Raw genomic sequence first — 26918 nt, forward strand, 5'->3', positions numbered from 1 at the left:
TTGTGGATTGTGTGATAGTATATGCTTAACTTACTAGAAATTGTCAAACTGTTTTCAAAAGTTGTTGGGCCATTTTGTATTCTTACCAGCAATTTGTGAGAAATTTAATTGCTGTACATCCTTACCAGCATGTGGTATTAGCAGTTTCTTATTAGTCATTCTAATAGGTGTATAGTTATATTTTATTGGAATTTTAATATGGATATCAATGATAAAAGATGTTGGGCACCTTTTCATGTGCTTATTTGCCATCTATATGCCTTCTTTGGTGATTGTGTTTATTTAAATCTATCTATTTGTTAAAAATTCGAGTTTGTTTTCTTACTGAGTTTTGAGAATTCTTTAGTCTAAATACAAGTCATTTATCAGTTATAGAATTTGCAAAAATTTTATGTATACTATTAACCAATATCACTTATTTTTACTTTAGACAGTTGATTATCTTTTAGAGTTATTAAAAATGAGAAAATCATCTTTCATATTTACCTTCATCTTAACAATTTTTGAGGAATCTTTATTTTTTTGGTATATATCCAAAGGTCTGTATTTCTTCTGCCTGAAATAATTCTTCTTCCTGCATAACTTCCTTTAGTATTTCTTGTATTGTGGGTATTATGATAATTTTGTCGCTTTTGGGAGAAGGGGGAGAGTCTGAAATGTCTTTATTTCACCTTCATTTTTGAAAGATATTTTTACTGAATGTAGAATTCTGGGTTGATAGTTTCTTTCAGTACTTCAAAGATGTCAGTCACTACATTGCCTTCTGGTGTGCACAGTTTTGGATGGGAAATGTGCTATCTTTGTTCTTATCTTTGTTCTGTGAATGTAATTTAGGGTGTTACCAAAAATAAACATTAAACAATTTTTAAAAAAATTCTAATTAAACAAATATAGACTTACATTTGGGGACTTCAGGGACATAAATGTAGCCTTACTAATCATTGGAAATTGTATAATGCTTGGGATACACTCGGGTTTCTATGTTAGACTGTTGCTAAAAAATGAATTTAAAAACTACATGTATAAAACAGAATTTCAGAATTCTTTACACACATATACACATATAAAATAATTATTTTTGACTTTCAAAAATTTTTCTTATCCAAGGAAAAAAGTACAAATCATAAATTAAAATACAAAAGTATCTATGCTATATTAACACAAAATAAACTGTGTGAGAGAACAAAATGAAAAGTCAAGCCATAATTGGGGGGTGAATGTTGTTCGTGAAATTGACAATTGTCATCCATAATACATGAAACTATGAATTTTTAAAAGGCCAACTATCAGTTGGATAGTGGCAAAAGGGCAGTTGGAACATAGAACAATTCAGCAATATGCTGAAGTTCAGTAATAACTTAAGAAACTTCAAATTAAAATGATAAATGATTTTATTTTCATGTGTTTGATGAATATAAAGTTGGATGATACCAAGTTTTGGTTATTTGGGGAAAATTGGAACTCTTTTTTTTTTTTTAATTTTTGTTTTTTAATTTTGTTTTTGTTTTTAATTTTGCAAGAGGAAGAACATGAATGGGGGAGGGACAGAGAAAGAGGGAAACACAGAATCCAAAGCAGGCTCCAGGCTCTGAGCTGTCAGCACAGAGCCTGACACGGGGCTTGAACCCACAGATTGCAGATCATGACCTGAGCCTAAGTTGGACACTTAACTGACTGAGCCACCCCGGTGCCTCTGGAAAATAGGAACTCTTAAACATTGCTGATAGACTTGTAAAGTGATTCAGCCATATAATGCCATATGTGGGAAAGTTGAAAATATGCATACATTAGGACCAAGTAATTCCACTTACAGATTTCCATGCACAAGAAACTAACACTTGGACAAGATGACACATTTATGAAGATTTTTAATGCAGCATTGTTTATAATACCAAAAAAAAAGTGAAAAGTCACATAGCCCTCAAAAAATGGATAAACTGCATATACTTATATAAATGAATTCTATATTAGGGTCAAACCGAATGCACAAGGAATTTTTGTTTTTTGGTAAGGGTGATCTAAATTATGTAAATCTTTCTGCTGAAAACAATGAAAAAACGTTAGATTTAAAATATTAAATTTTTTTAATGTTTATTTATTTCTGAGACAGAGAGAGACAGAGCATGAGTGGGGGAGGGGCAGAGAGAGAGGGAGACACAGAATCAGAAGCAGGCTCCAGGCTCTGAGCTGTCAGCACAGAGCCCGACGCGGGGCTCAAACTCACAGTCTGTGAGATCATGAGCTGAACCAAAGTTGGTCACTCAACTGACTGAGCCACGCAGGCGCCCCTTTAGATTTAAAATATTAAAGAACTGAAAAGACAGTTGGAAATACCCAGGCTAATGTTAGAGGTAAGTAGAAAATAAAGGCAAAGCTATTTAAGTTTGAAGTCCTTTTTAAATATTGTATACTTGTGCTTTTCTGGTTAACTAGGCAAAAGGATCAGAATCCAAGCCCAAGTTTGTCTAAGATAGACATTCTTACAGATCTTCTGCAGATTAAGCTAGGCTTCTCAGGGCCATGCCTTCAGTGTAAAAGCAACCAGACCTAAAATCATCCTTCCTCTCTGTAGTTCTGAAACTGTTGCCTGATGAGCAGAACAGGAAAAGGTGAAAAATATATGAGATTGAATTTGTCACAGACTGGCCTACTAGCAGATCTGTATCAAGTCCATCAAGGAACCTCAAGCTATAATATTGGTTTGAAGTGTTACTATGGTCTGAATTTTTGTGTTGCCCAAAATTCATATGTTGAAAACTTAATGCCCAAAGTAATATTAAGAGGTGGAGCCTTCTGGAGGTGATTAGATCATGAATGTGGAGCTCTCATGGGATTAGGATTAATGTGATTAGTACCCTTTTAAAGGTGGCCCCAGAGAGCTAGCTCACCCCTTCCACTTATGTGAGGACACATAGAGAAGTTGGCCTTCTGTATGTAACCCAGGGGAAAGCCTTCACCAAAATCTGACCATGCTGGCACTCTAGCCTGGACTTCTAGCCACCCAATTTCTGTTATTTTGTTGTAACAGCCTCAATGGAGTAATACAAATATTTATTAGTTTCCTACTGTTATAACAAATTAACACAGATTTAGTGGCTTATGGTAACACTAACACTAATTTACTATCTTAGAGTTCTGGGGTCCGAAGTCTGAAGTGGGCCTCAGTGGGCTAAAATCAAGTTGTTGGCAGTGCTGTATTACATTATGAGAGAAGCCCCAGGGAGAATACATTTTCTTGTGTTCTCCAAGTTTTAGAGGTTGCCAGCATTCTGTGGCTTGTGGTTTCTTTGTATCATTACAATTTTTTAATGTTTATTTATTTTTGAGAGAGAGAGAGTGAGCACACGAGATGGGGCGAGGCAGAGAGAGGGGGAGAAACAGAATCCAAAACAGGCCCCAGGATCCGAGCTGTCAGCTCAGAGCTCCATGCAGGGCTTGAACTCACAGATTGTGAGATCATGACCTGAGCCGAAGTCTGACGCTTAACTGACTGAGCCATACAGGCACCCCCACCTCTTTTCATCTTTAAAGCCAGAAATGGCCAGTTGAGTCTTTCTGATGATACCATTTCATTCTGACTCTTCTGCCTCTCTCATCCCAATTTAAATAAAGCTTTTTATGATTATAGTGCATCTACCAGTATGATCTTATTTTAAGGTCAGCTGATTGGCAACTGACCATTAAATTCCATCTGTAATCTTAGTTCCGTCTTGCCATGTAACATGATTTATTCATGGGTAGTGGATATTGGAACATGAACATTTCTGTGGGACTATTCATTATTCTACCTACCACAAGATGGTTTCTAACTGATAATTGCTTTACATGCCTTCTGGAAACCAACAGTAAGCATTTTGGGAAGGGGGTACATCCATCCTAGGCCTTAGGGAATATTTAATCTTTTGAAGGCAAAAGCCAGTAAGTGCTGAATTAAGTGAAAAAAGAAATAGGCAAGATAAGCAAGAACCAAGAGACAGCAGAACACACTCATATGCTGTAAGATATTGGAATGATGAGATACTTATCTTTGTTATTTTTATTTTTAATTATTGTTTGGAGTTTATTTATTTTGAGATAGAGCACAAGTAGGGGAGGAGCAGAGAGAGAGGGAGAGAGAGATATTCCTAAGCAGCCTCCACAGTGTCAGCGCAGAGCTCAATGCCAGCTCAGTCCTACGAACCATGAGATCATGACCTGAGCCGAAATCAAGAGTCACACACTTAACCAACTGAGCCACTGAGTGCCGCTTTATTATTTTTTGAATGTTTTGATATTTTGAGAGAGAGAGACAGAGTGAATGAGTGGGAGAGGAGCAGAGAGAGAGAGAGAGAGGGAGGGAGTGAGGGAGGGAGAGAGAAATCCCAAGCAGGTTCCATGCTGTCAGTACAGAGCCCAATGTGGGGCTTGATCCCAGAACTGTGAGATCATGACGTGAGCCAAAATCAAGAGCTGGTCACTTAACCAACTTAGCCACCCTGCCCCTTCCCAGATACTGATTTTTAAAATGATTATGCTTACCATATTTAAAAAATGACAGACCTCAATATTTGCAAGGAATGGGGAGCTATAAAAAAAAGACGTTAAATATTTAGGGCACTTGGCTGGTTCACTTGGAAGAGCCTGTGACTCTTGATCTTGGCATCATGGATTTGAGCCCCATGTTAGGTGTAGAGATTACTAAAATAAATAAAAGTTTAAAAAAGACGTTAAATATTTTAAAAAGAACATAGTAAAACTTGTATAAATAAAATTATTAAACTGACAAATCAGCAGATGAACTTCTGCCTCTGACCAGGGGAAAGTTGGAGGGCTTGGACTTATCCTCCTGTGTAGACAGATAGGAAACTGAAGTATGTACTTAAAATCATTTTTTTTTTCAGCATTGGAAAACAGGTAACATAGAAGTGTGATCCCTGAGAAAAATGGAATTAATGATACAGGCTTTATGATCACTCCACCATTTTGCTTGGAGGTCATATCCAGACTGTAGCACAAGCAGGATGAACCCAAAAAGAGCCCAGTGGTCTCACTGACTTGAGAAGATAGAAGTCAGCATTCATAGTGTTTCAAGTGGCTAGAATTTGTGGGGCCATACTACCAGAAAGCAGGCAGCTACACAGAAAAAGACGTCAAGAAACCAGCACGTGTTAATGCACGAATCTTTAAAAACCAGTTAATGCATATGTAATATGACATTCCACAAGGGCTGATAAATAACACTCTTAGAAAAAAATGATTACCAATGAGCTGTAATCTGAACAATTTCCAGGACGCACACAGGGTTGGGAGTCATTCAGGTTCCCACCAACCAGAGTAAGAACAATCATGGAATACAAGAGGTATTCAGTGGAGATCCATGAAAGTTAAACATAGTAGCGGGAAGACTTTTTTTGCTTCTGTTTGAAGAACCTTTTTTAAAAACCTCAAAATTATCTTCAAGTATTTTAACTTCCTGAATAAATAAAGTATGACACTCTTTAAAGGAAAAAAAAACCCCAGCACTCACAATGTAAAATTCATAATGTCTGGCATCCACATGCAATTATTAGATGTGCAAAAGAGCAGGAAAATGTGTCTCATCAGGAGAAATTGATATTAATAGAAATTAATTAATAGAAATTGATAGTTAATAATTAGACTAGAAATAATAGAATTAGCAGATCAGGATGTTAAAACTGCTTTTAGAATTTGCACAGTGTACTCACGGATCAAGGGATAACATACACATAATGAAGAGCAATATGGAGAATGTAAAAAGGAAAACGGTGTAAAAAGGAAACAAATGGTGCTGGATCAAATAGATGTCAATATAGAAAATATAGAAAAAAAGATGTCTGTATGGAAAAAATATCATTCCTATCACATCATTCACAAAAAAATAATCAAAAAGGACCATAAACCTAAATGTAAAACTTAAATCTAAAACTTTTTTAAAAAGGAGCGCAAGCAGAGGAGGGGCAGAGAGAGTAGAAGAGAGAGAATCCCAAGTAGGCTCCACACTGTCAGCGCAGAGCCCAGTGTGGGCCTCAATCCCATGAACCATGAGATCATGACTTGAGCCGAAATCAAGAGTTGGACACTTAACCAACTGAGCCACCCAGGCACCCCTAAATCTCTAAAATTTTTAAGAGAAAACCTTTGCAGCCCTATGGCAGCACTAAAAATCTGAAGAGGTATAGCTAATAAACTAATGGTGGCAATATAATAGAATACTAAAAATTGTTATTTAACCTAAAACAATATTGTGGGAGGTGAGAGTCAGAGAAGGGAACATATGATAGATGTGACAGAAAACAAATAACAAGATGATAGTTATAAACCCACTGATATTGATAATTACATTAAATGTTAATGGTCTACACATTTCAATTAAAAAGTAGAGATTTACAGACTGGATAAAAATGGAAGATTCAACTGTGTGTTGTAAGAAACTCCATGTAAGTATAAAGGGATAACATAAAGGTTAAAAAGGATGCAAAAAGATAAAATAAAAATGCTATGGGACATCTGGGTGGCTCAGTCAATTAAGTGTCTGACTCTTGGTTTCAGCTCAGGTCATGGATCTCATGGTTTGTGGGATCAAGCCCCGTGTCGGGCTCTGCACTGATAGCTCAGAGTCTGCTTGGGTTCTCTCTCTCTCTCTCTCTCTCTCTCTCTCTCTCTCTCTCTCTCTGCCCCTCCTCCACTGTCCCCACCTCTCAAGGAAACAAATGGTGCTGGATCAAATAGATGTCAATATAGAAAGTATAGAAATTTATATTATCTCAAAATAAACTTTATTATCTCAAAAATGAGTTTATTATCTCAAAAATAAACTTTAAAAAATTTTTTTAAAAAATGAAAAACGCTAATCATGAGAAAGTTGTTATGGCTGATGTGACATGAGACACAGTAGACATCAAGGAATAGGGCTTTAGAACAAGGGTAAAGAACATTTTGTTAATGATGATGAAGTAAATTCACAAAGAACCAATAAAAGACGTATGCACCAAAAAAACCCCACATATAAACACCTAATTAACAGAGCTTCAAAATACACAAAGCAAAAGCTGACAACCTAATGGAGAATGATCTACAGAAATACAGAAGATTTCAAAACAAAACAAAACAAACAAAAAAACAAAACTGTAGAAGACTTAAAGAACACTATCAGTCAAGTAGGCCTAACTGACATTCATAGTACAATCTACTCAATAACTGCAAATACACATTCTTTTCAAGTGTACATGGAATTCTCCAATGTACTTCATATGCTACTTGTAAACCTCAACAAATATAAAATGATTGCAATCTTACACAATATGCTTTATGGATCACAAGGATTCAGTTGGAATTTAGTAACAAAGATTTCCGGAAAATGACCAAATTTTTGGAAATTAAACAACACATTTATAGCCTGTGTGTAAGAGAAGACAACATAAGAGAAATTGCAAACATTTTGAACTGAATGAAAATGTAAAGATAGGTGATCAGAATTTATGAGATGGAGCTAAAATAATGAATATAGAGAAGCTTATAGCTTTAAATGCTTTTATTAGAAAAGGACAATTGGGGTGCCTGGGTGGCTCAGTCAGTTGAGTGTCTGACTCTTGATTGCAGCTCAGGTCATGATTCCAGGGTTGTAAGATTGAGCCCTGCATTGGCCTCTGTGCTGAGTGTGGATCCTACTTAAGATTCTGTCTCTTTCTCCCTCTGCCCCTCTCCTTCTCACACTTTCCCTCTCTAAAAATAAAAAATGTTTAAAAGGGCAATGGAAAAAATCTGTGATCTAAGCTTCCTCCTGGAAAACTTAGAAAAATTAAGTGCAAATGCAACAAAAGTAATTAGAAGGAAGGATGTAATAAAGGTATGGCAGAAATCAAAATCACAGAAATGGATGGACAATAAAGAAAATCATTGAAACCATCAGTGGTATTTTGAAAAGACCAATAAAATTGCTAAAATTTTGTCTGGGCTGATTAATGAAAAAGGAGAGAAGATACTTAAACCAATACAGAGGCGGGGGGCACTTAGCGCGGTCAGTTAAGCCATTAAGTGTCCAACTTTGGCTCAGGTCATGATCTCATGGTCCGTGAGTTTGAGCCCCATGTCCAGTTTTGTGCAGACAGCTCAGAGCCAGGAGCCTGCTTCGGATTCTGTGTCTCCCTCTCTCTCTCTCTGCACCTGCCCTGCTCGTGCTCTGTATCTCTCTCTCTCAAAAATAAACATTTTAAAAATTAAAAAAAAAAAATACTGGAAATGATAGAGGGCTATAACTACAGATTCTACAGACATTAAAGGGTAATAAGAAACTCTTTTGGACAACTTTCTGCAAATAAATACTATAACTTATAAGATACCAATGGCCAAAAATGACTTAGGTAAGAAATAGATAATCTGAGTATTTTTTATTGATTAAAAAAACTGAATTATAATTTAAAACCTTACCATAAAGCAAACTTCAGGTCTGATTTATAGTTAATGAATAAATATTAAAATATACAAACTCAGGGGGCGCCTGGGTGGCTTGGTCGGTTAAGCGTCCGACTTCGGCTCAGGTCATGATCTCACGGTCCGTGAGTTCGAGCCCCACGTCGGGCTCTGTGCTGACAGCTCAGAGCCTGGAGCCTGCTTCCGATTCTGTCTCTCCCTCTCTCTCTGACCCTTCCCCATTCATGCTCTGTCTCTCTCTGTCTCAAAAATAAATAAACGTTAAAAAAAAAATTTTAAAAATATACAAACTCAGGAAATAGAGAATAGCTATCTTCTCGGTTTGCTTTATGAGGCCAGCATTATTCTGTTACAAAACAGAATAGAGACATTTCAATAGAAAGAATGCTAACAGTTTTTAGTCATCAAGGAGCTGCAGATTACAACCACATGCACATTCATTAGAGTGCGAAAGTTGGTAAGGTTCTGGTGCAACTGGATCTCTTGTATTATTACTGGTGGGAATGTAAAAGACTACAGCCATTTTGCAAAAATGACTATTTGGTTTCTTAAAATTTTAACAACAAACCAAAGCAACTGTACAAGTAACTTCAGCAATAACAATCTTAGATATTTATTAGAGAAATATGATATATTTATAAAGATTTATACATGCATGTACATACCAGCTTTATTTATAATAATCACACATTCTAAATAACCCAAATGACCATTAACATGAGAATTGATAATTTATAATATATCCATATAACAGAATACATCTCCACAATTAAAAGGAAAATACTACTGATACGTGTAACACCATGAATAAATTTCAGACTATTGGTCAAAAGAAGCAAGATACAAAAGAGTGTATATTTTGTGATTCCATTTAGATGCAGCTCTAGAAAAGACAAGTCTAGTTTATAATGACAGAAAATAGTGTTTCTTTGGGCTTTGGATTATTTCAGGCAATTTACTCAAAATGGCACAAGGGTACCATTTGAGCTGATGGAAATATTCTGTCTTGATTGTGTTCTTGATTAAATGAAAGTATGCATTTGTCAAAATTTGTTGAACTTTATCCTTAAAATGGATACGTGGTATTGTATGAAAATTATATCTCTTTAAAGTTGACTCTAAATCAGAGGGTATGTTTGTCAGATTGTACAATAGAGGGAATTTGTGAAATGGAATATATATATAGAGTAGAAGAAATTAACCATAATACAGTTATGAAAAGAGAGAGGTAAAATACAGAAGAGAGCAACATAAAGTATATAATGAGGATGACTTAGACACTTTTATTCAGTCTTATGAAGGGTGTTGTCAGCAACAGATGCTCACTAAAGGAATTACTTTACGCAGAAGAAAAGTAGTCCAAGAAGCATGCTTTGAGTTATAATAAGTAACGAAGAGCAAAGACACGGGTAAATATGTCTCTAAACATAAAACAACATAATGCTCAGGAAAGTACACAGAGCGATAGCGTATGTAGGGAGGAGGTCTGAGTCTTGCAATGATGGGTAAAGATTTGATTAACTTTAGATTTATATCCTAATTTCAGGGTTAACTTAAGAAAAGCATAGAAATAAAGGACACAATTTTCAAACTGAGAAGAACAAATGGAATGAAGAATATTCAGTCAATTCCAGAATTTGCAAGAAAGGAGAGAAACAGAAACATAGCACCTTGATACAAATAGAAAAAAAGTAGATAAAAATTTAAACCCAAATATATTGGTAACTTTTAAATTTAAATTACTAACTTCAGACAAAATGTCAGAGTATTTTTATTTTATTTTTTTCCCTCAGAGTGTTTTTAAAAAGATATTCCACATTAACAATACAGGAAGTTTGTAAAATAATTGAAAAAGACCTATCATGGAAACAATACCAAAAAATGTTTTATTTTATAGCTGTATAATATTAGACCATATAGTCAATGTATAATATTAGACCATATAGTCTAATGCAAAACTCATTGCTAGAAATAAAATAGGTGACTTCATAATTGTATAAAGTTCTATTCACCGGGAAGCTATGAAAGTTATAAAATTATAAACACTTGATAATACAGCCTCAAAAATATATAAAACAACAAAGAAATAGAAAAAGTCACAATTTTATGGAAGATTTAAGATACTTTTCTCAACAATTGAGAAGAGACATAACAGAAATGAATAAGGATAATTTAAAGAGTACAGTTAACATGCTAACCTAATGAACAAATACAGAATGTTGTATCCACCAATTTAGAGTGCGTGTTCAAGTATATGTAGAGAATTTTCAAAAGTTGTCTGTATCAACCATATAAACAATCTCAGAAAATTTCAAAGGATTGAAATTATATTGGGCATTTTCTTCAAATAAATTAAGAAATATGCTTCCAAACCCCATGGGTCCAAAAAGTAGTCATAATAGAAATTAGGAAATATTTTGACCAAATGATGAGAGAATACGAATGTATCAAAAGTTGTGGAATGCAGCTTAAAGGAGTACTTAGATGGAAATTGATAGCTTTAAATACATGTTAGGAAAGAAGAACAGCTGAAAGTTAATGAGATAAACATTCATTTAAAAAGGAAAAATAAGAGCCAAATAAACTCAAAATAGAGGACATGAAATAAAAGCAGGAGCATAAATTAGTGGATAAGAAAACACACATACAAAAGAGAAGATCAAGGAATCAAAAGGTTCTTTTTAAACTAAAAAAAAAATTGAGAAATCTTTAATGAGCTTGATTGAGAAAAAAGAGAAAGCATAAATAACCAAAGTAAGGAATAAGAAGCAAAAAGGACACAGCTGCTGATGTTGTTGGACATTAGATAAGAACATATACTGAAACATTTTATGCAAGTAAATTGAGAAATATAGTTGAAATGGGCAGTAACGTAAGAAACAATACTTTGGGTGCAGGTGGCTCACTCAGTTAAGCCTCCGACTTTGGTTCAGGTCATGATCTCGTGGTTGGTGAGTTTAAGCCTTGTGTCAGGCTCTGTGCTAACAGCTTAGAGCCTGGAGCCCGCTTCAGTTTCTGCATCTCTCTCTTTAGAGGATCCGAAGCAGACTCCTCACTGAGAACAGAGAACCTGATGAGGGGTTGTACCCACTAACGTGAGATTATGAACTGGGCCAAAGTTGGATGCTTAACCGACTGAGCCCCCCAGGTGCCCCAAGTGGTGTTATTTTAAAAGAATGTAGCCAACATTATATTTAATGATGAAACTTTGAATGCTTTCACATTTAGATCGGACATAAGTAGTTAACCTTAAAAATAAAACTGACAGTTATTTTACCAGCAAAAGATGGATTTATTTAGGAATAGCAGAGAATTGTCATCCTGGACAAGCAAGCTGGGGCAAAACCATAGGCAAGTCCCCTGAACAAGTTTCTTTTTTTATAGAGGAAAAGGAGGAAGTTGGGTGGGCTCTTATAAACATTGGAGCCAACTGGGAGTTCAGAGTATAGTGGCCTTTCATTGGCTGAGTTATGACAGTCTCTCATTGGCTAAACTGTTGCCAGGTGAGGAGGAAAGCCTTCTTTTTTCCTTCTGGGACAGTCAGGTAGTATCCACATGCAAAGTCCCTCTCTTCATTTAGGCTGCAGTTGACAACTAGTGATAGGACATGAGAGTTCCCACTGCTGGCCTCCTGCCTCCTTTCTAAATGAAATTTCCTTTTATTAATTTTCACAAAGTCAAGGATGTCTACTATCATCACTAATTTTCGGTATCATAATGGAGGCTTTAGCTAAGGTGGTAAGTCAAGAACAGGAAAAAAGAAAGCAGTAAGGATTTGAAAGGAGAAAACAAAACTACCATTCTCTATAGATGATGTGTTTGTGTATGTAAAGAATATCCAGATAAGTTTTTATAGAGAATTTAGCAATGTTGCTAGATATTGAGTCAATATACAAACATCAATTATGTTTCCATAATTGATTTCCAGAAACAAAACTTTTGATTAAAGATGTTTATGGTAGCACCAACACTATGCACTATGAATAAGTATTAACAGGATATATGTAAGACCTTGGTGTTATCTAGGGAGGAGCTGAGAAACTCAATAAAACAAAAGTGTAAGTCCTTATTTGTTTTCTTCTTTTCAAACAAATCTAGGAAACATTCAGCATTTAAATTCAGTTGGCTTACATAGGGAATACATTATATAGGCTTATACATTTTGTCCAATATATGTCATAGAAAAACATCTTAAAATAATTGTTTACAATGTTATTTTTGGAGCACATTGGTAAATAGAATATCTTAGTAATAGAAAGAGATTTGGGGTTCTTTCAGTCTGAGTCTTTACCCAAACTGGAAGTCTTTTATATAGCATCCTTTTTTTTTTTTTTTAATTTTTTTAAATGTTTATTTATTTTTTTATTTTTTGGTTTATTTTATTTTTTAATTTTCTTTTTTAATATGAAATTTATTGTCAAATTGGTTTCCATATACAACACCTAGTGCTCATCCCAACAGGTGCCCTCCTCGATGCCCATCACCCACCCTCCCCACCCTCCCACCCCCCATCAACCCTCAGTTTATTCTCAGTTTTTTAAGAGTCTCTTATGGTTTGGCTCCCTCCCTCTCTAACTTTTTTTTTCCCTTCCCCTCCCCCCATGGTCTTCTGTTAAGTTTCTCAGGATCCACATAAGAGTGAAAACATATGGTATCTGTCTTTCTCTGTATGGCTTATTTCACTTAGCATAACACTCTCCAGTTCCATCCACGTTGCTACAAAAGGCCATATTTCATTCTTTCTCATTGCCACGTAGTATTCGATTGTGTATATAAACCACAGTTTCTTTATCCATTCATCAGTTGATGGACATTTAGGCTCTTTCCATAATTTGGCTATTGTTGAAAGTGCTGCTATAAACATTGGGGTACAAGTGCCCCTATACATCAGCACTCCTGTATCCCTGGGGTAAATTCCTAGCAGTGCTATTGCTGGGTCATAGGGTAGTTCTATTTTTAATTTTTTGAGGAACCTCCACACTGTTTTCCAGAGTGGCTGCACCCGTTTGCATTCCCACCAACGGTACAAGAGGGTTCCTGTTCCTCCACATCATCTCCAGCATCTATAGTCTCCTGGTTTGTTCATTTTAGCCACTCTGACTGGCATGAGGTGGTATCTCAGTGTGGTTTTGATTTGTATTTCCCTGATGAGGCATTCTTGAAAGCTCTCTCTGGTGATAGTTCATTCACTTTCTGCCTGAAATTTCTACTATTGGAACTAGTACTGAATCGTTTCACGAAGATTTTATTAAGTATGTGTTTACCAAGTATCATGATAACTACCTTGTCAAATCTAAGACATCAGTTGTAAGTTGTATTATTTCTTCATGTTCTACTAAATGAAAAAAATGTTGCCACTCCTTGGCTATAACACACCATTGATTTTAATATACATCTTGATTTCAAAGATACTAAAAAACATTTTTTTTAAAGCATCTTATGGGGGTGACTGGGTGACTCAGTCGGTTGACCATCCAGCTCTCAATTTTGGCTCACATCATGAGCTCATGGTTTGTGGGATCGAGCCCCATCCCGGGCTCCTTGTTGACAGCATGGAGCTTGCTTAGATTCTCTTTCTCATCTCTCCTTCCCCTGCTTGCACACGTTCTCTCTCAAAATAAATAAACATTTTTTAAAAATAAAACATTTTATGATTTATGAAACATTTCTATAGAAGTATTTCCACTGTTTTATAATTTAGGAATACCACTAAAAAAAAATCTACTTTAAATTTCTTTGTTCAGAGCCATCATGCTACCTTTAAGTTGTTTTCTTCCCTAAGTTCCTTTTCTTGGTTTCCTGGTTATTTTGCCGTTCTGGTCATTTTTCTTGAGATGCCTTGTAGTTTATTAAGTTGCTTAAAATTGAATAAGATACAGGTACAGACTTCAAAAAGAAAATTGTAAAATACTAAAATCAGTATATTCAGAAGGTAGAATACTCTTGTAAATTCATGAATTAGGGTCTTGTTAACCTGACAAGATATTCAGTAATTTTTTCCTTAAAACAAGGCAGTCCATAACCATGAAAAAATTGTTGTGTTTTCATTTATACAAGTATGTAGATTTAAATTTTGTACATCATACTTTTCACAGCAAGATTTTCTCATTCATTTACTCATTCTTTTAATTGGGGTTAAAGATGCTACTTTCTTTTACGTTAACATTTTTTATAACAAATATAAACTGGAATGTAGTACATGTTTGGTTTTTTATTCTGTCTACAAAATTATTACTGCTTATAATATTTCAACCTCAGAATATTTCTAAATAACAAAGATATTTACTTGTTTTAGTTGTGAATATTTACATTTGAATATTTTAATTTCACAATCATGTGATTTCTGATAGTCATTGTTTGATTGTTTATTGTGTGTTGCCTACTTCAGCTTAATACACGTTAAGGAAAAATGACACCTTATAATATGTAAAATTTATAAATTTCTAAATCATATAGAGTTCATGGTTTTTGATTATTATAAAATTAACTCTTCCAGTAGGTTATATATTTTTCTCTCTTTTACAACACAGGTTTTGAGAGTATTTTAGAAGGGCTTTATGGACCACGGCTACGAAGAGACCTCAGTTTATTTGAAGGTAATGCTTTTTAAATTTTATTTTAAAACTCTGTCCCATTTAATAAACGAAAAATGGTTGTTCTATGCTAACTTTATATTAAATATGAATTTGTGATCTTGTTTAATTAGTATTTTTAAATTAATAAATAAAATCCAAATATTTTGTTTTATAAATCTTTTTAAAAACTTTAGTACACTGATCAAAATGGAAACTGAAGCTTGTTTTTGGCTTAATGGTACAATTTAATTTTTATTACATATTATGTGTCCTCACTTAAAGAAGATTTAAATAAATATTTTCTGTTGCTCATGAGATAGGCAGCCTGGAAATCAGATTGTCATTCTGAAAAATCCTGCCATGTGTGTTCAGAATCTTATATTTATGTATAATACTATTTGTTATGTAGTATAGCCATCTCTTTCAAATGCTGTAGCATAAATCCTAGTGGAAGATTTTGATTTATGATATAACTACTGTGATACCCTAGTTCAATTGTCTTATTGCTTGCTTGGAAATGTAGAGCACTAGGAAAGAACAGTTTTGTAGACATCTGAAATTATATTCCTGTTTATTCACAAAATGGTAGGTAGTGCTAGTATAGATTTACTGCTTTGATTTTGATCAAATTATTTCTGAGTCTTGTATGGGGTCAGTTTTATGTGCTAACTCTGTTACCTTCTATCCTGTGGTACCTGCCATTCTACCAAGACCCAAGACATCTCTACAGGGCCTTCTCTCTTCTGTATAAATAAGTCTTTAAGTTGAGGGAGTGATGGTGGGAGTTGAGGAAGTGATGACGGGAGTAGTCAGAGTTTTCTGCTCTTTCTTTATTAATGTTGAGCAGGATAATTGAGTTATAAATTGTAGATCTGAAAGTATCTGTGAAAGATCATTTGTCCCAACCACCTGTCTTCAGTGAGATGAATTGATACACATGTAGAACACGACTTTAAGAATGAAGATTCCAAAATGTGCTTGTTCTTGTGTTTTATTATTCTTATAGCTAAGATCATTTTTTATTTCTTTTAACTTTAATCATTTCTCATCTTGTCATAATTCAACACTGAATTAAGTATTTTTACCTGATATATTTTTTAGCAGTACTAACTGTAGTTTCACCTATATTTCTGAGCTTACAAATGAACAAAGGAAACATTTAAAGAAACAAGAATTTAACCTATGCTTGACCTATTTCTTCAGCCTTCCTTTCTTAACCTGCTCTCCTCATTCATGTCAGAAGTCAACATTATACTTAATTGTCTTCTGGTAACCCAAATTACAACTTAAGACTCTTAGCCTGTTGCTTCCCCTACTTTCATTTGTTTATACATTGTATATATATGTGTATATTTATGTTCCTTCAGAAATTGTTTATTATGCAAAGGGCAGAATGTTCTAAGGAAATAAATACTTTGTTTTTTGTTTCTAGGCTAGTATTCCTTTAGTATGCACGTTGTACATGTTTATTTTAGGGAATTTGAAAATACAGATAAGCCAGAAAGAAAAACATTACTCCTAGTCCCACAATCCATAGATAACCTTTAAACATTTTTATGTAAATGTAAGATATGTGCTTGTGTATATTTATTCTTTTATTATAGTAGTGTATACTCTATGCACAGTGTATATAGTTTCTGTGCATATTGTGTTCACTGGTATATCATTTTGGTATATAACGCCTAGATCATCTTTCATCTTTCTTAACAGTATTTCATTGTAGATCTATTTATAATTAATTTACTTAGTTGATTTAATCACCCATTGCAGTATATCTCATTCCATTTATTTAAATTCAGATAGATCTTATACTTTATGTCCTTTTTAGTGCTTTTTTTGGTGAGAGGAGTTAACAAAATTAGCTAAGCTTTGGAACTTGCATATAAGCACATATTCATTGCCTTTTTTTCACCCTCAGATACTCTTTCATCAGGTTTCTTAGGTAAATTCTTCCTCCTTTTTCTGCTTTTATGATTAAAAAAAAAAGCTTCTAATTAAATTGTAGCTTTAAGAATGATAATATAATAGCAATAAATCTGTAATCTGTGCAAGGATGAAGACAGCCATATATTTTGAAGGAAAATTAAATAAAAAATGTAGAGCCTTTTGAAAAGACATGTAAAAACTATCCATTATAGACATCTCCAGCTTCTTTCTTACCTCTTATAAATAAGTGTGCTTGTTTTGTTGCCAATGTTAAAAATGGTTTAATATTTAGATGCTGAGACTACAAGTATAGGGATTTGTCACTAAAGAAATTTGTATGCAGAATTCAAATAGATTAGTGTATGTTTTCAGATAAATCATTGGAAATCTGAACCTTTATTACTTTGCAAAACCCAGAAACTAAGTATATTACGTAGCAAAAGATTCTTGTATATTACTCTAAATTATTTTTTATTAAAAAATTAAACTTTTAAGCAAAAATTCCCTCTTTTTTTCTGCTTTAGTCAGTCCTTTCTCATGTCTTATTTGTGAGCTGGTTTCTTCCACCTATGGGATCATCTGATTTATTTGTGACTGAATATTTACAAAAATATGAAAAGAGTGCAGTAGGCCTATGTAAACTGGCTGATAGATCCTTATTGGTTTTTCTCTAGGTGTGTCTACATTTGGAAGGGAGATTATATCAGAGGTCTGCAAGCTATAGCATGTGGGGCAAATACAGCTTGTTGACTTTTGAATGGCCTCTAAGCTATGAGTAATTTTTACATTTTTAAATAGTGGGGAAAAAAACAAAAGAAGATTAATAGTTCATGGCATGTGAAAATTATGTGAAGTTCAAATTTAATTGTCCTGTTAATAAAGTTTTATTGGAAACAGCCCCTCTTATTTGTTGAAACATTTTCTGTCTGCTTTTATACTACAACAGTAGAGTTGAATGGTGTGACAGATGGTATGGCCTGCAAAACCTAAAATATTTACTATTTGGCTGTTTATGGAAAAGTTTTGCTGACCCCTGCCTGTACCACTGACTGAAGTTTAATATTTTTGACATAATATCCTTTTTTCAACTCTAAACACTATGATGGTGGAGACAACAAAATTATTTTTTATTTTTTATTTGTTTTTATTTTTTTTTTTTTGAGAGAGAGAGAGTGTGTGAGTAGGGGAGAGGGGCAGAAGGAGAGAAAATATCAAGCAGACTCCATGCTTAGTGCAGAGCTCAGCTTGAGGCTGGATCCCATGACCCTGGATTATGACCTGAGCTGAAATCAAGGGTCAGATGCTCAACTGACTGAGCCACCCAGGTGCTGCACAAAACAATTTTTTAAGATTTATTAGGTGAAACATTAAAAAAAATTTTTTTTAATTTTAGAGAGAGACCACAAGTGGGGGAGAGGGGCAGAGGGAGAGATAGAATCTTAAGCAGATTCCATGCTCAGCACGGAGCTCGCACAAGGCTCAATCCCATGGTCATGACCCCAGCTGAAATCAAGAGTCAGACACTTAACTGACTGAGCCACTCTGGCTCCCCTCCCCCCCCAATTTTTTTTTTAATCTGAGTATAGTTGACACACAATGTCACATTAGTTTCAGGTGTGCACATAATGATTGGACTTCTCTATATGTTATGCTCACCCCAAGTGTAGCTATCACCTGTCATCATACAGTACTATTACAATATTGACTATATTCCCTGTGCTGTGCCTTTTATTCCTGTGACTTATTCATTCCATAACTGGAAGACTGTTATTCCCCCCCCCCCCCCACCGCCTTCATCCATTTTGCCTGTCCTCCCACCCCACCCACCCCTTCCTTACCTTTGGAACCACCAGTTTATTCTCTGTATAGGTCCAGTTGTGCTTTTGTTTATTGATTTGTTTTTGTTTGTTTGTTTGTTTGTTTTTTAGTTTCCACATGATTGAAATCATATGGTATTGATTTTTCCCAGTCTGACTTGTTTCACTTATAATACTCTCTAGCTCCACCCATGCTGTCACAAATGGCATAATCTCATCCTTTTTTAAGGCTGTGTAATATTTTAGTATGTGTGTGCATCTCACATCTTTCTTATCCATTCATCTATCAATGGACACTGGGTTGCTTCCCATCTTTAGGTTTTTGTAAATAATGCTTCAGTAAAACATAGGGGTGCATATATCTTTTTGAATTAGTGTTTTGGGGTTTTTTGGGGTAAATAGTATTGGAATTACTGGATCATATGGCATTTCTATTTTTAATTTTTTGAAGACTCTCCACACTGGTGTACCAATTTTTCTTCCCACTAACAGTGTACAAGAGTTTCTTTTTCTCTACATCCTCTCCAACTCTTGTTGTTTCTTGCATTTTTTAAATTAAGGTTTTATTTAAATTCTAGTCAGTTAACATACAGTGTAATATTAGTTTCAGGTATAGAAGTTAGTGATTCATCACTTACATACAACACCCAGTGTTCATCACAACAAGTGCCCTCCTTAATACCTATCACTTGTTTGCCTTTTTGATTTTAGCCATTCTGACAGGTATAAGGTGATATCTCATTGTACTTTTGATTTGCATTTCCGTGATGATGAGTGATGTTGAGCATCTTTTCATGTGCCTGTGGTCATTTGGAAAAATGTCTATTCATGTTCATATTTTAGGTGGATTATTTGTGGTTTTTTGGTATTGAGATGAATAAATTCTTTATATATTTTGGATGTTAACCTCTTATCAGATATATCATTTGCAAATATCTTTTCCCATTCTGTAGGCTGTCTTTTTGCTTTGTTGATGGTTTCCTTTCTCTGCAGAAACTTTTTATTTTGATGTGGTCCCAATAGTTTGTTTTTGTTTTTGTTTCCTTTGCCCTAGAAAAATATTGCTACCACTAATGTCAGAAATTACTGCTTGTGTTCTCTTTTAGGAATTTTAAGGTTTCAGGTCTCACAATTAGGTCGTTAATCCATTTTGACTTTATTTTTGTGTATGATGTGAGAAAGCGGTCCCGTTTCGTTCTTTTACATGTAGCTATTCGGTTTTCTTAGCATTTATTGAAGAGATGTCTTTTTCCCCATTGTGTATTACCTTTTTGTTAGATGAAATATTTTGAATGCTTATTTTGTGTAAGGAACTGTGATTAGCGGTGAGGAAAGGAACTACTAGGAATTCATGGCCTAGTATTAAGTCAGTAGTTTTCTAATATGAATTGATTATCTATATTAAAACCAGAGAATCTAATATTGCTGTATTTTATAGTTAGGTAAATTATATTAGCTCTTATCAATGTGTACACAAAAACTTATCCAAGTGTATTCATCATGCTATTTATAATCCCAAGACTAAGTATCCAAAAATAGGGTATTGATTAAATAAGTTACGATGCATCTGTTTGATGAACCATGCATATCTGTTAAAAATGATTTAGAAGTATATTTGAGCATAGGAAATATTTGTGACAAATAAACATGTGTATAATATCCTAATTTTTTAAATAGCATTTTTGGAGCAGTTTAAATTTACAGAAAAAAATCAAGTAGAAAGTACAAAGATTTCCCATATAATCCCCCTTCAAGGTTTCTCTATGTTAATATCTTTCATTAGTGTGGTACATTTGTTACAGTTAATGAGCCAATATCAATATATTTTATTAATTAAAGCCTCATAGTTAAGTCTACATGTTGTACAGTTGTCTGCATTTTGGCAAATGCACAGTCATGTATCCACACTATAATATCCAACACAATAGTTTCAGTGGCCTAAAAATCATCTGTATTCATCACCTTTTTAGTTCTTTCCTCTGTCCCCAATCCTCTGCTCTTTTTACTGTTTTTTTTTCTTCTCCATAATGTCATATAATTGAAATCATACAGTATTTAGTCTTTTCAGACTCACTTCTTTCACTGAACAATATGCATATAAGTTTCCTGTGTCTTTTCATGGCATCATAGCTCATTTCTTTTTATTACTGAATAATACTGCCTTGTTTAGATGTACCACAGTCTACTTAAAAGACATTTGGGCCACTTCCAAGTTTTGGTAATTAATAATAAAGCTACTGTAAACATTTGTGTACAGGTTTTATGTAGACATAACTTTCCAGCTCATTTGTGTAAATACTTAGGAGCCCCATTGCTAGATAAGTATGGAAAGATTATGTTAAACTTTGAAGAAACTGTAAGACTCATCTTCAAAAGTGGCCGTACTATTTTGTGTTCTTACCAGTGATGAATTTAAGTTCCTTTTGCTCTGCATCCACACCAGCATTTGATGTTGTCAGTGTTTCGGACTTAAACTATTCTAGTAGGTGTGTAGTGGTAGCTCATCTTAATTTGCAATTCTCTAGCAGCATATGATATTGAGCATCTCGGCAAATGATATTGAGCATCTTTTCATAAGCTTATTTGAGATCTGCGTATCTCCTTGGATGAGGTGTCTGTTCAGACAGTTTTTGGTAGTTAGGTAATGATGATAGATAATAATGATAGAATGAGGAAGTATTCCTTCTGCTTTTATTTTCTGGAACAGATTGTAGAGAAACCATCTGGATTGGAGTTTTCTTGTTTTGGTAGGTTATTGATTATTGATTTAATTTCTTTAGTAGATATAGTCCTATTGAGATTTTCTATTTTTTGTTTGAAATTTGGTAGATAGTGTCTTTCAAGGAATTTGTCCAACTAATATTGTTCATAATATTTTTTTATTTTTTTATTATTCATAGAATCTGTAGTGATGGCCCATCTTTCACTTCTGATATTTTCTTTTTCTTTACTTGGTTAGACTGGGTAGAGGTTTATCACTTTTATTGATGTTTTCAAAGAATCTGCTGATGCTCATTTTTGAAAAGACCTAGAATATAAACTGGAAGGATATATTGCAAAATTTAATCATTATCTCTAGATGATGGGATTACAAATAGTTTTCCTTCTTTGTACTTTTCAGTATAGTTACTATGTACTTTCATAATGAAATTTTATTTTTTAATAACATTGCCCAATGTTCAGTATCTTCCCTCAAGGTCAACATTTGTTAGTGGTAACCTGGGTGGCTCAGTTGGTTAAGCATTCGACTTCAGCTCAGGTCATGGTCTCCTGGTTTGTGAGTTGGAGCCCTGCCTCAGGCTCTGTGTGGACAGCTCAGAGCCTGGAGCCTGCTTTGGATTCTGTATCTCCCTCTCTCTCTGCCCCTCCACCGCTCATGCTCACTCCTGGGCACGCTGTCTCTCTCTCTCTCTCTCTCTCTCTCTCTCTCTCTCTCAAAAGTGAATGAACATTTATAAAATTAAAAAAAAATCAACATAGTTATAACTACTTTTTCATGACCTTCATGATCATTCTAGTTCAGTATTCTCTTTTTTCACTTTTCATTGGGCTTTGTCTTTGGGAACTTTACATTTATTTCTTGTGGTTAAAGGGTACTGAAGAGAATAAAAACATTCAAAGGAAGTATGATTATCTAAAAGAAAATGAGAGTACCACCAATTGGACTTGTTAGGTGTTCTTCATGCATTCTTGTTTAATTTTGTTACTACAGTCTTAAGGTGTAATTATTATCCTCATTTTAATGGATGAGGAAATTGACGCCAGGGAAAGTAACTTGCCAAAGGCCACATCTAGTATTTGGAAAGATATCTCAGTTCCAAGGCTCTCTAATTTCAAAGTCTGTTATCTTTCCAAGATAGATTAGGTAAAATGATTAGAACCAAACTTTGCCCATGAGTGTATACCCATGGTGAAAATGTTGATCTTTTGTTAGTCACTTACTATCCGTTTTCATTATGACATTGCCTTTTCTGTGAGATACAAACTTTGGCCCTTTTTTAATTTATAGCTTCATGTATTAAAATTTCAGAATAAGAGGCAACTTATTTTAGGGATATCTGATTTATTGTCTTATTTTGTTTGAGAAATAAAATGAATGTATTTTGTTGCAGTATTTATTTTTTGTGACATGAAAAGATAATCTGGACAAACAAATCTGGCTTAGAGTTTATTTTTCAAAACTTTTTTTCCAATAAGTAAAAAAAATGTGTCTCATCATCATTTATTTGAACTCAAAATCAAAAGTTGATGTAGAAAGAGTAGTTATTAAATATTTGTAAGTAAAGTCATAGTTTTTTTTAACCCAGCAAAATTTAATGGCATTTATATAATTGTTGATTTATTCAGTGCTGTTTATTTAACCACATAGGGATTTACTTTAATTAACATCTCTCTGAAGAACTTCTAAAATAACTAAAATAAATGAGATAATCTGAACATGCCCAATTTATTTTACAGCTGGTAATTGTTTTAATTAATCCAGAGTTGTTCCTCAGTTCAACATATTTATCACTGAAACTTCATGAAACCTTATAGTAGTTTTTCAAAATTACCTCTTCTCCAGGACTACCAGCTATTTTTTAAAAAATCACAGTGCTAGATATCTTTCATATTTTTTATTCATGAGGCCATAATAAAAAAGCAGTAAGTTTCCTTGATCTATCAAAGTTATTATGCTTAGCATATGAGTCAAGTTTTTGCACAGTATACTGCATAACAAAGAGCTCTTAAAATCTATTGCTTGCTCAATGGGTGATCTGATTCACTGGACTTCAGGAATCACGTCTCCTGATGATTTCAGGTGCCAGTCGGAAGGAGTAATGGCTGTGTTGGGCAAGTTCTTTTCGTGTTGCAAGGTAGAAACTCAACAGAACTGGGGGAACTTGCCATACCTTTTAAAGCATCAGCTTGGAAGAGTATACTTCCACTTCTCCCACATTCATTCCACTGATCAGGAAGAGACATTGCACAATTCCACATTCAGGAGTGTGAATGTATTATTCTATAGTGACAGGCTGAAAGGTTGAAGAAAATTATACACCTACATAACTACAGTTCTGGGTTTCTAATTGTACACATTGCTTAAACTTTTGATTAATCAGGTTGTTTACAAAAAAGTGATCAGTTTTCTTAAACTGATATATTAAAATTATCTGTCTTATGCAAATTAACCTTATTAAATATATTTGTGATTGTATAGATTTAAGAAATAATGACTGATGATCCTGTTTTGATAGTAACTAGCCTTTGCATGGTGTTTTAGAGTTTATAAAATATTTTCACATTTTTTCATGTGATCCACAAGTTAGGTAGTGGGATCCTTACTTTACAGATGTGAAAATTAAAACAAAAATGTTGTGACTTGACAAGGTTACAACCAGTAAGTTCCATTACAGATTTTTGGAGACTTTAAATCCAGTTATCTTTACATTGCCCTGTACTGGGTTTCATGCTCCCATTTCCTACCATTTCTAAGTTTAGATAAATAATAGGAATATTTCTGGACCACTGTTAAAACCTAAGGGAGCTATCACTATACACTTCATACTCCATCACATCATACTATCTTCTACTCTGATTTGTGTATCTGGATTGATGTAAAAATTGCTTAAAGGCTGATCCTCACTCTTATTTATTTATTATTATTCCAACAAAGGTAAGCTTATTTTTTGTGTAGTTTAGTAGAAACATGTATTCAACTTCATTATGTATTTCAAAAGTATGAGGGAAAATTACTGTGGTATACCCCAGTGCTTTTCAGATTAGTACCAGGGTAACTGCCTCAGGTGATAATGGTTTCATATATTTGAGGTTCTGTGTAAAAATTTATTTGGGAAAAGAGATGGAGAGTTTTACTGCAAGAAGAAACTTTGAAAAATCACTGTCTATACCAAGTATAGTTAGGATGGCAATGATATTCTATCTTCATAAAATTTCTTCATTATAAATGTTTGTTTCACACAAACTTTGTATTATAATAGTTGACTTATATGAAACATTCTTGTGAAAAAAAAATGTTTTGTGTTGAATAATATAACATGTTTACCTGCCTTCTACTCTAACTCTTGCAACAACACCTTTAAACAATGTAATAAAAATCAGATCTCTTTAGCTATGGATTTCTGTTTTTTTGGACAGCATTCCATTTTCTCAAATCTGTGGGCTTTTCTGGTGCTTTACTCCATTTTCTCTGTTTTATGTTGCTTTCATGATGTGCAAAATTTATTTATTTTGCCCCCATATCTCCCTGTTTTGATTTCTTTCATAGTGAAAATTAAAAATTAATAGGTAATGATAAATTGAATCTTTTAGAAGGTTAGATGATACTTAAGACCCTATTGTTAGAAAATTAATTTATAACCAGCTCATTGTTCTTGATACTTTGTCCCATAATAGTGCAAATTACTCTCCTTACAGCCTTCTCTGTTTATTTCTTTCTAGAGGTCATCACTTTAATTTCAAAGTTAGGCCTTCTCCCTTTACTATTAGTAGTTAGTTTTTTTATATGAGCCATTGCTGTGGAGAGTGGTAATTTTATTTGTTTTAATAAAGTTAGTATACTTAATGAATATTTTTCCCTCTTTTAAAGACTGTGAACCAGAAGAGCTGACTGACTGGTCTATGGATGAAAAATGTTCATTTTGTAATCTACAGAGAGAAGCAGTCAGTGTAAGTTTTAGTGCTATGAAATTATTTCTAAACTAATTGCACAATTGTAACACAATTTTTTTAACTGATTTTTTTTCTGAAAATTGGTGATTTACAGTGGAAATTTAAATACTTGATTTTGGTAATGTGAAGAATATTTTAAAGTCTAACATTTAGCTTAACTTGCAGGTGAAATCACAAAACACTCATCTTTTTTGCTTATTTCACATTTCTTCCTTATAGCTCCCTGACTCATGAAGTTCAGTTTAGACCTGTTTTGTATTTAGGTAGATGACAGTGAGTTTAGAGGCCTAGTTTGATTTGAGACCACCCTGTAGTCTTTCTTAGGAATCTGTAGCTGGAGGATAATGCGGTACTACTTTTTAGCCTTTTACTCTCTTGAAGTCTTTTGGATATCACAGTTATTTCCTGTGTAAATGATTAAATATTTAGTGTCTAATATAAACAGGGCATAAACTAGACAAGCAGCATCTTCTTGTATGGTGGAAAGTCCTAATTCTTTACTGTTGTGAGAAAGGCTGAAAAGAAATGACAACTTGAGAACCTGTACCCATTTTGGTCAGATTAGTGGGTAAACATACCTGCTTTGTTGTTACAACTCTCATTATTGGCATTGCTATCTAATGAATTTATTTAGCAATATATTTTATCTACTCTGCTCCCCCCTCCATTTTTGACTGTAGTTTTGCCAAAAAATAAGGCTAATTTGGTATCAAAGCTAAATTTCTTTTCTCCTGACTCCTGTCCCAAATTTTATGTTCTCTCTATATAATTTGATAGAATAAATGAACATTTAGAGAATATTTTTTTGCAATTTTTAATGGAATTTCATGTATAATAAAAAGTGATTTTTTTATGTTGTTTTCTTATAATTTTAGGATTGTATACCATCTCTTGATTCTTCACAGTCAACACCAACAGAGGAACTATCATCTCAGGGCCAGTCCAACACTGAAAAGATTGAATGCCAAGCAGAAAATTACCTAAATGCACTCTTTCGAAAGAAAGGTAATATTGGTATACTTTGTCATTTAAAATTTGCAGTAGAGGTCTAAAATGTTTGCAGTTTTCTCACACGCAAGTTTTGTCAGTCTTTACTCCATTTTTGATTATTTCTTTTTTTATCTTTAGTTTTTCTTCATATTAGGACATTAGAATTCTTAGTTACTGTAGGGCTAGTCTTCTATTAGCCATTCCTTTTCTCCACTTTTTCCTCAAATCTGTCCCTGACACTATCAGATATTTTGCTCATCTACTGTAGGCAGACAGGAAATGTTTTTATGCTTCTGGTCTTTATTTTGTTGCTGTTCTCAAGACTTCAAAAGTTCTTTCATGTTCAATAAGTGATGGATATATTATACTGTAAAGCTGTCTTTAGAAATCTAACAGTTAAGTCATTTATCAGCCAGATTGGAGTATTTTTGCTGGCTTGGGATTTCAGTGTTTCTTTGGTAGCTTGAATATGCTTACTTGACCTTAAATGTCAAATGTTCTTTTTCAT

General features: G+C 33.9%; 1 protein-coding gene across 12 annotated transcripts in view; it reads left to right on the forward strand.

Annotated features, from left to right (window-relative positions):
• LCORL (ligand dependent nuclear receptor corepressor like) overlaps positions 1 to 26918 on the forward strand; it is a 167673-nt gene that overhangs the window by 38498 nt on the left and 102257 nt on the right. For 9 of the 12 annotated variants that reach the window (XM_019453616.2, XM_053901660.1, XM_019453620.2 and 6 more), the window contains exons 2-4: positions 14961 to 15026; positions 25338 to 25417; positions 26296 to 26425. In XM_019453616.2, coding sequence (XP_019309161.2) covers positions 14961 to 15026; positions 25338 to 25417; positions 26296 to 26425 — 276 coding nt within the window. The remainder of the gene's footprint in view (positions 1 to 14960; positions 15027 to 25337; positions 25418 to 26295; positions 26426 to 26918) is intronic. The other 3 variants (XM_053901657.1, XM_019453617.2, XM_019453618.2) reach the window with 1 other exon arrangement.

Source organism: Panthera pardus, unplaced genomic scaffold (genome assembly GCF_024362965.1).
Source record: "Panthera pardus isolate Hobbes unplaced genomic scaffold, ASM2436296v1 HiC_scaffold_13, whole genome shotgun sequence".
Classification (NCBI taxonomy): Eukaryota; Metazoa; Chordata; class Mammalia; order Carnivora; family Felidae; genus Panthera; species Panthera pardus.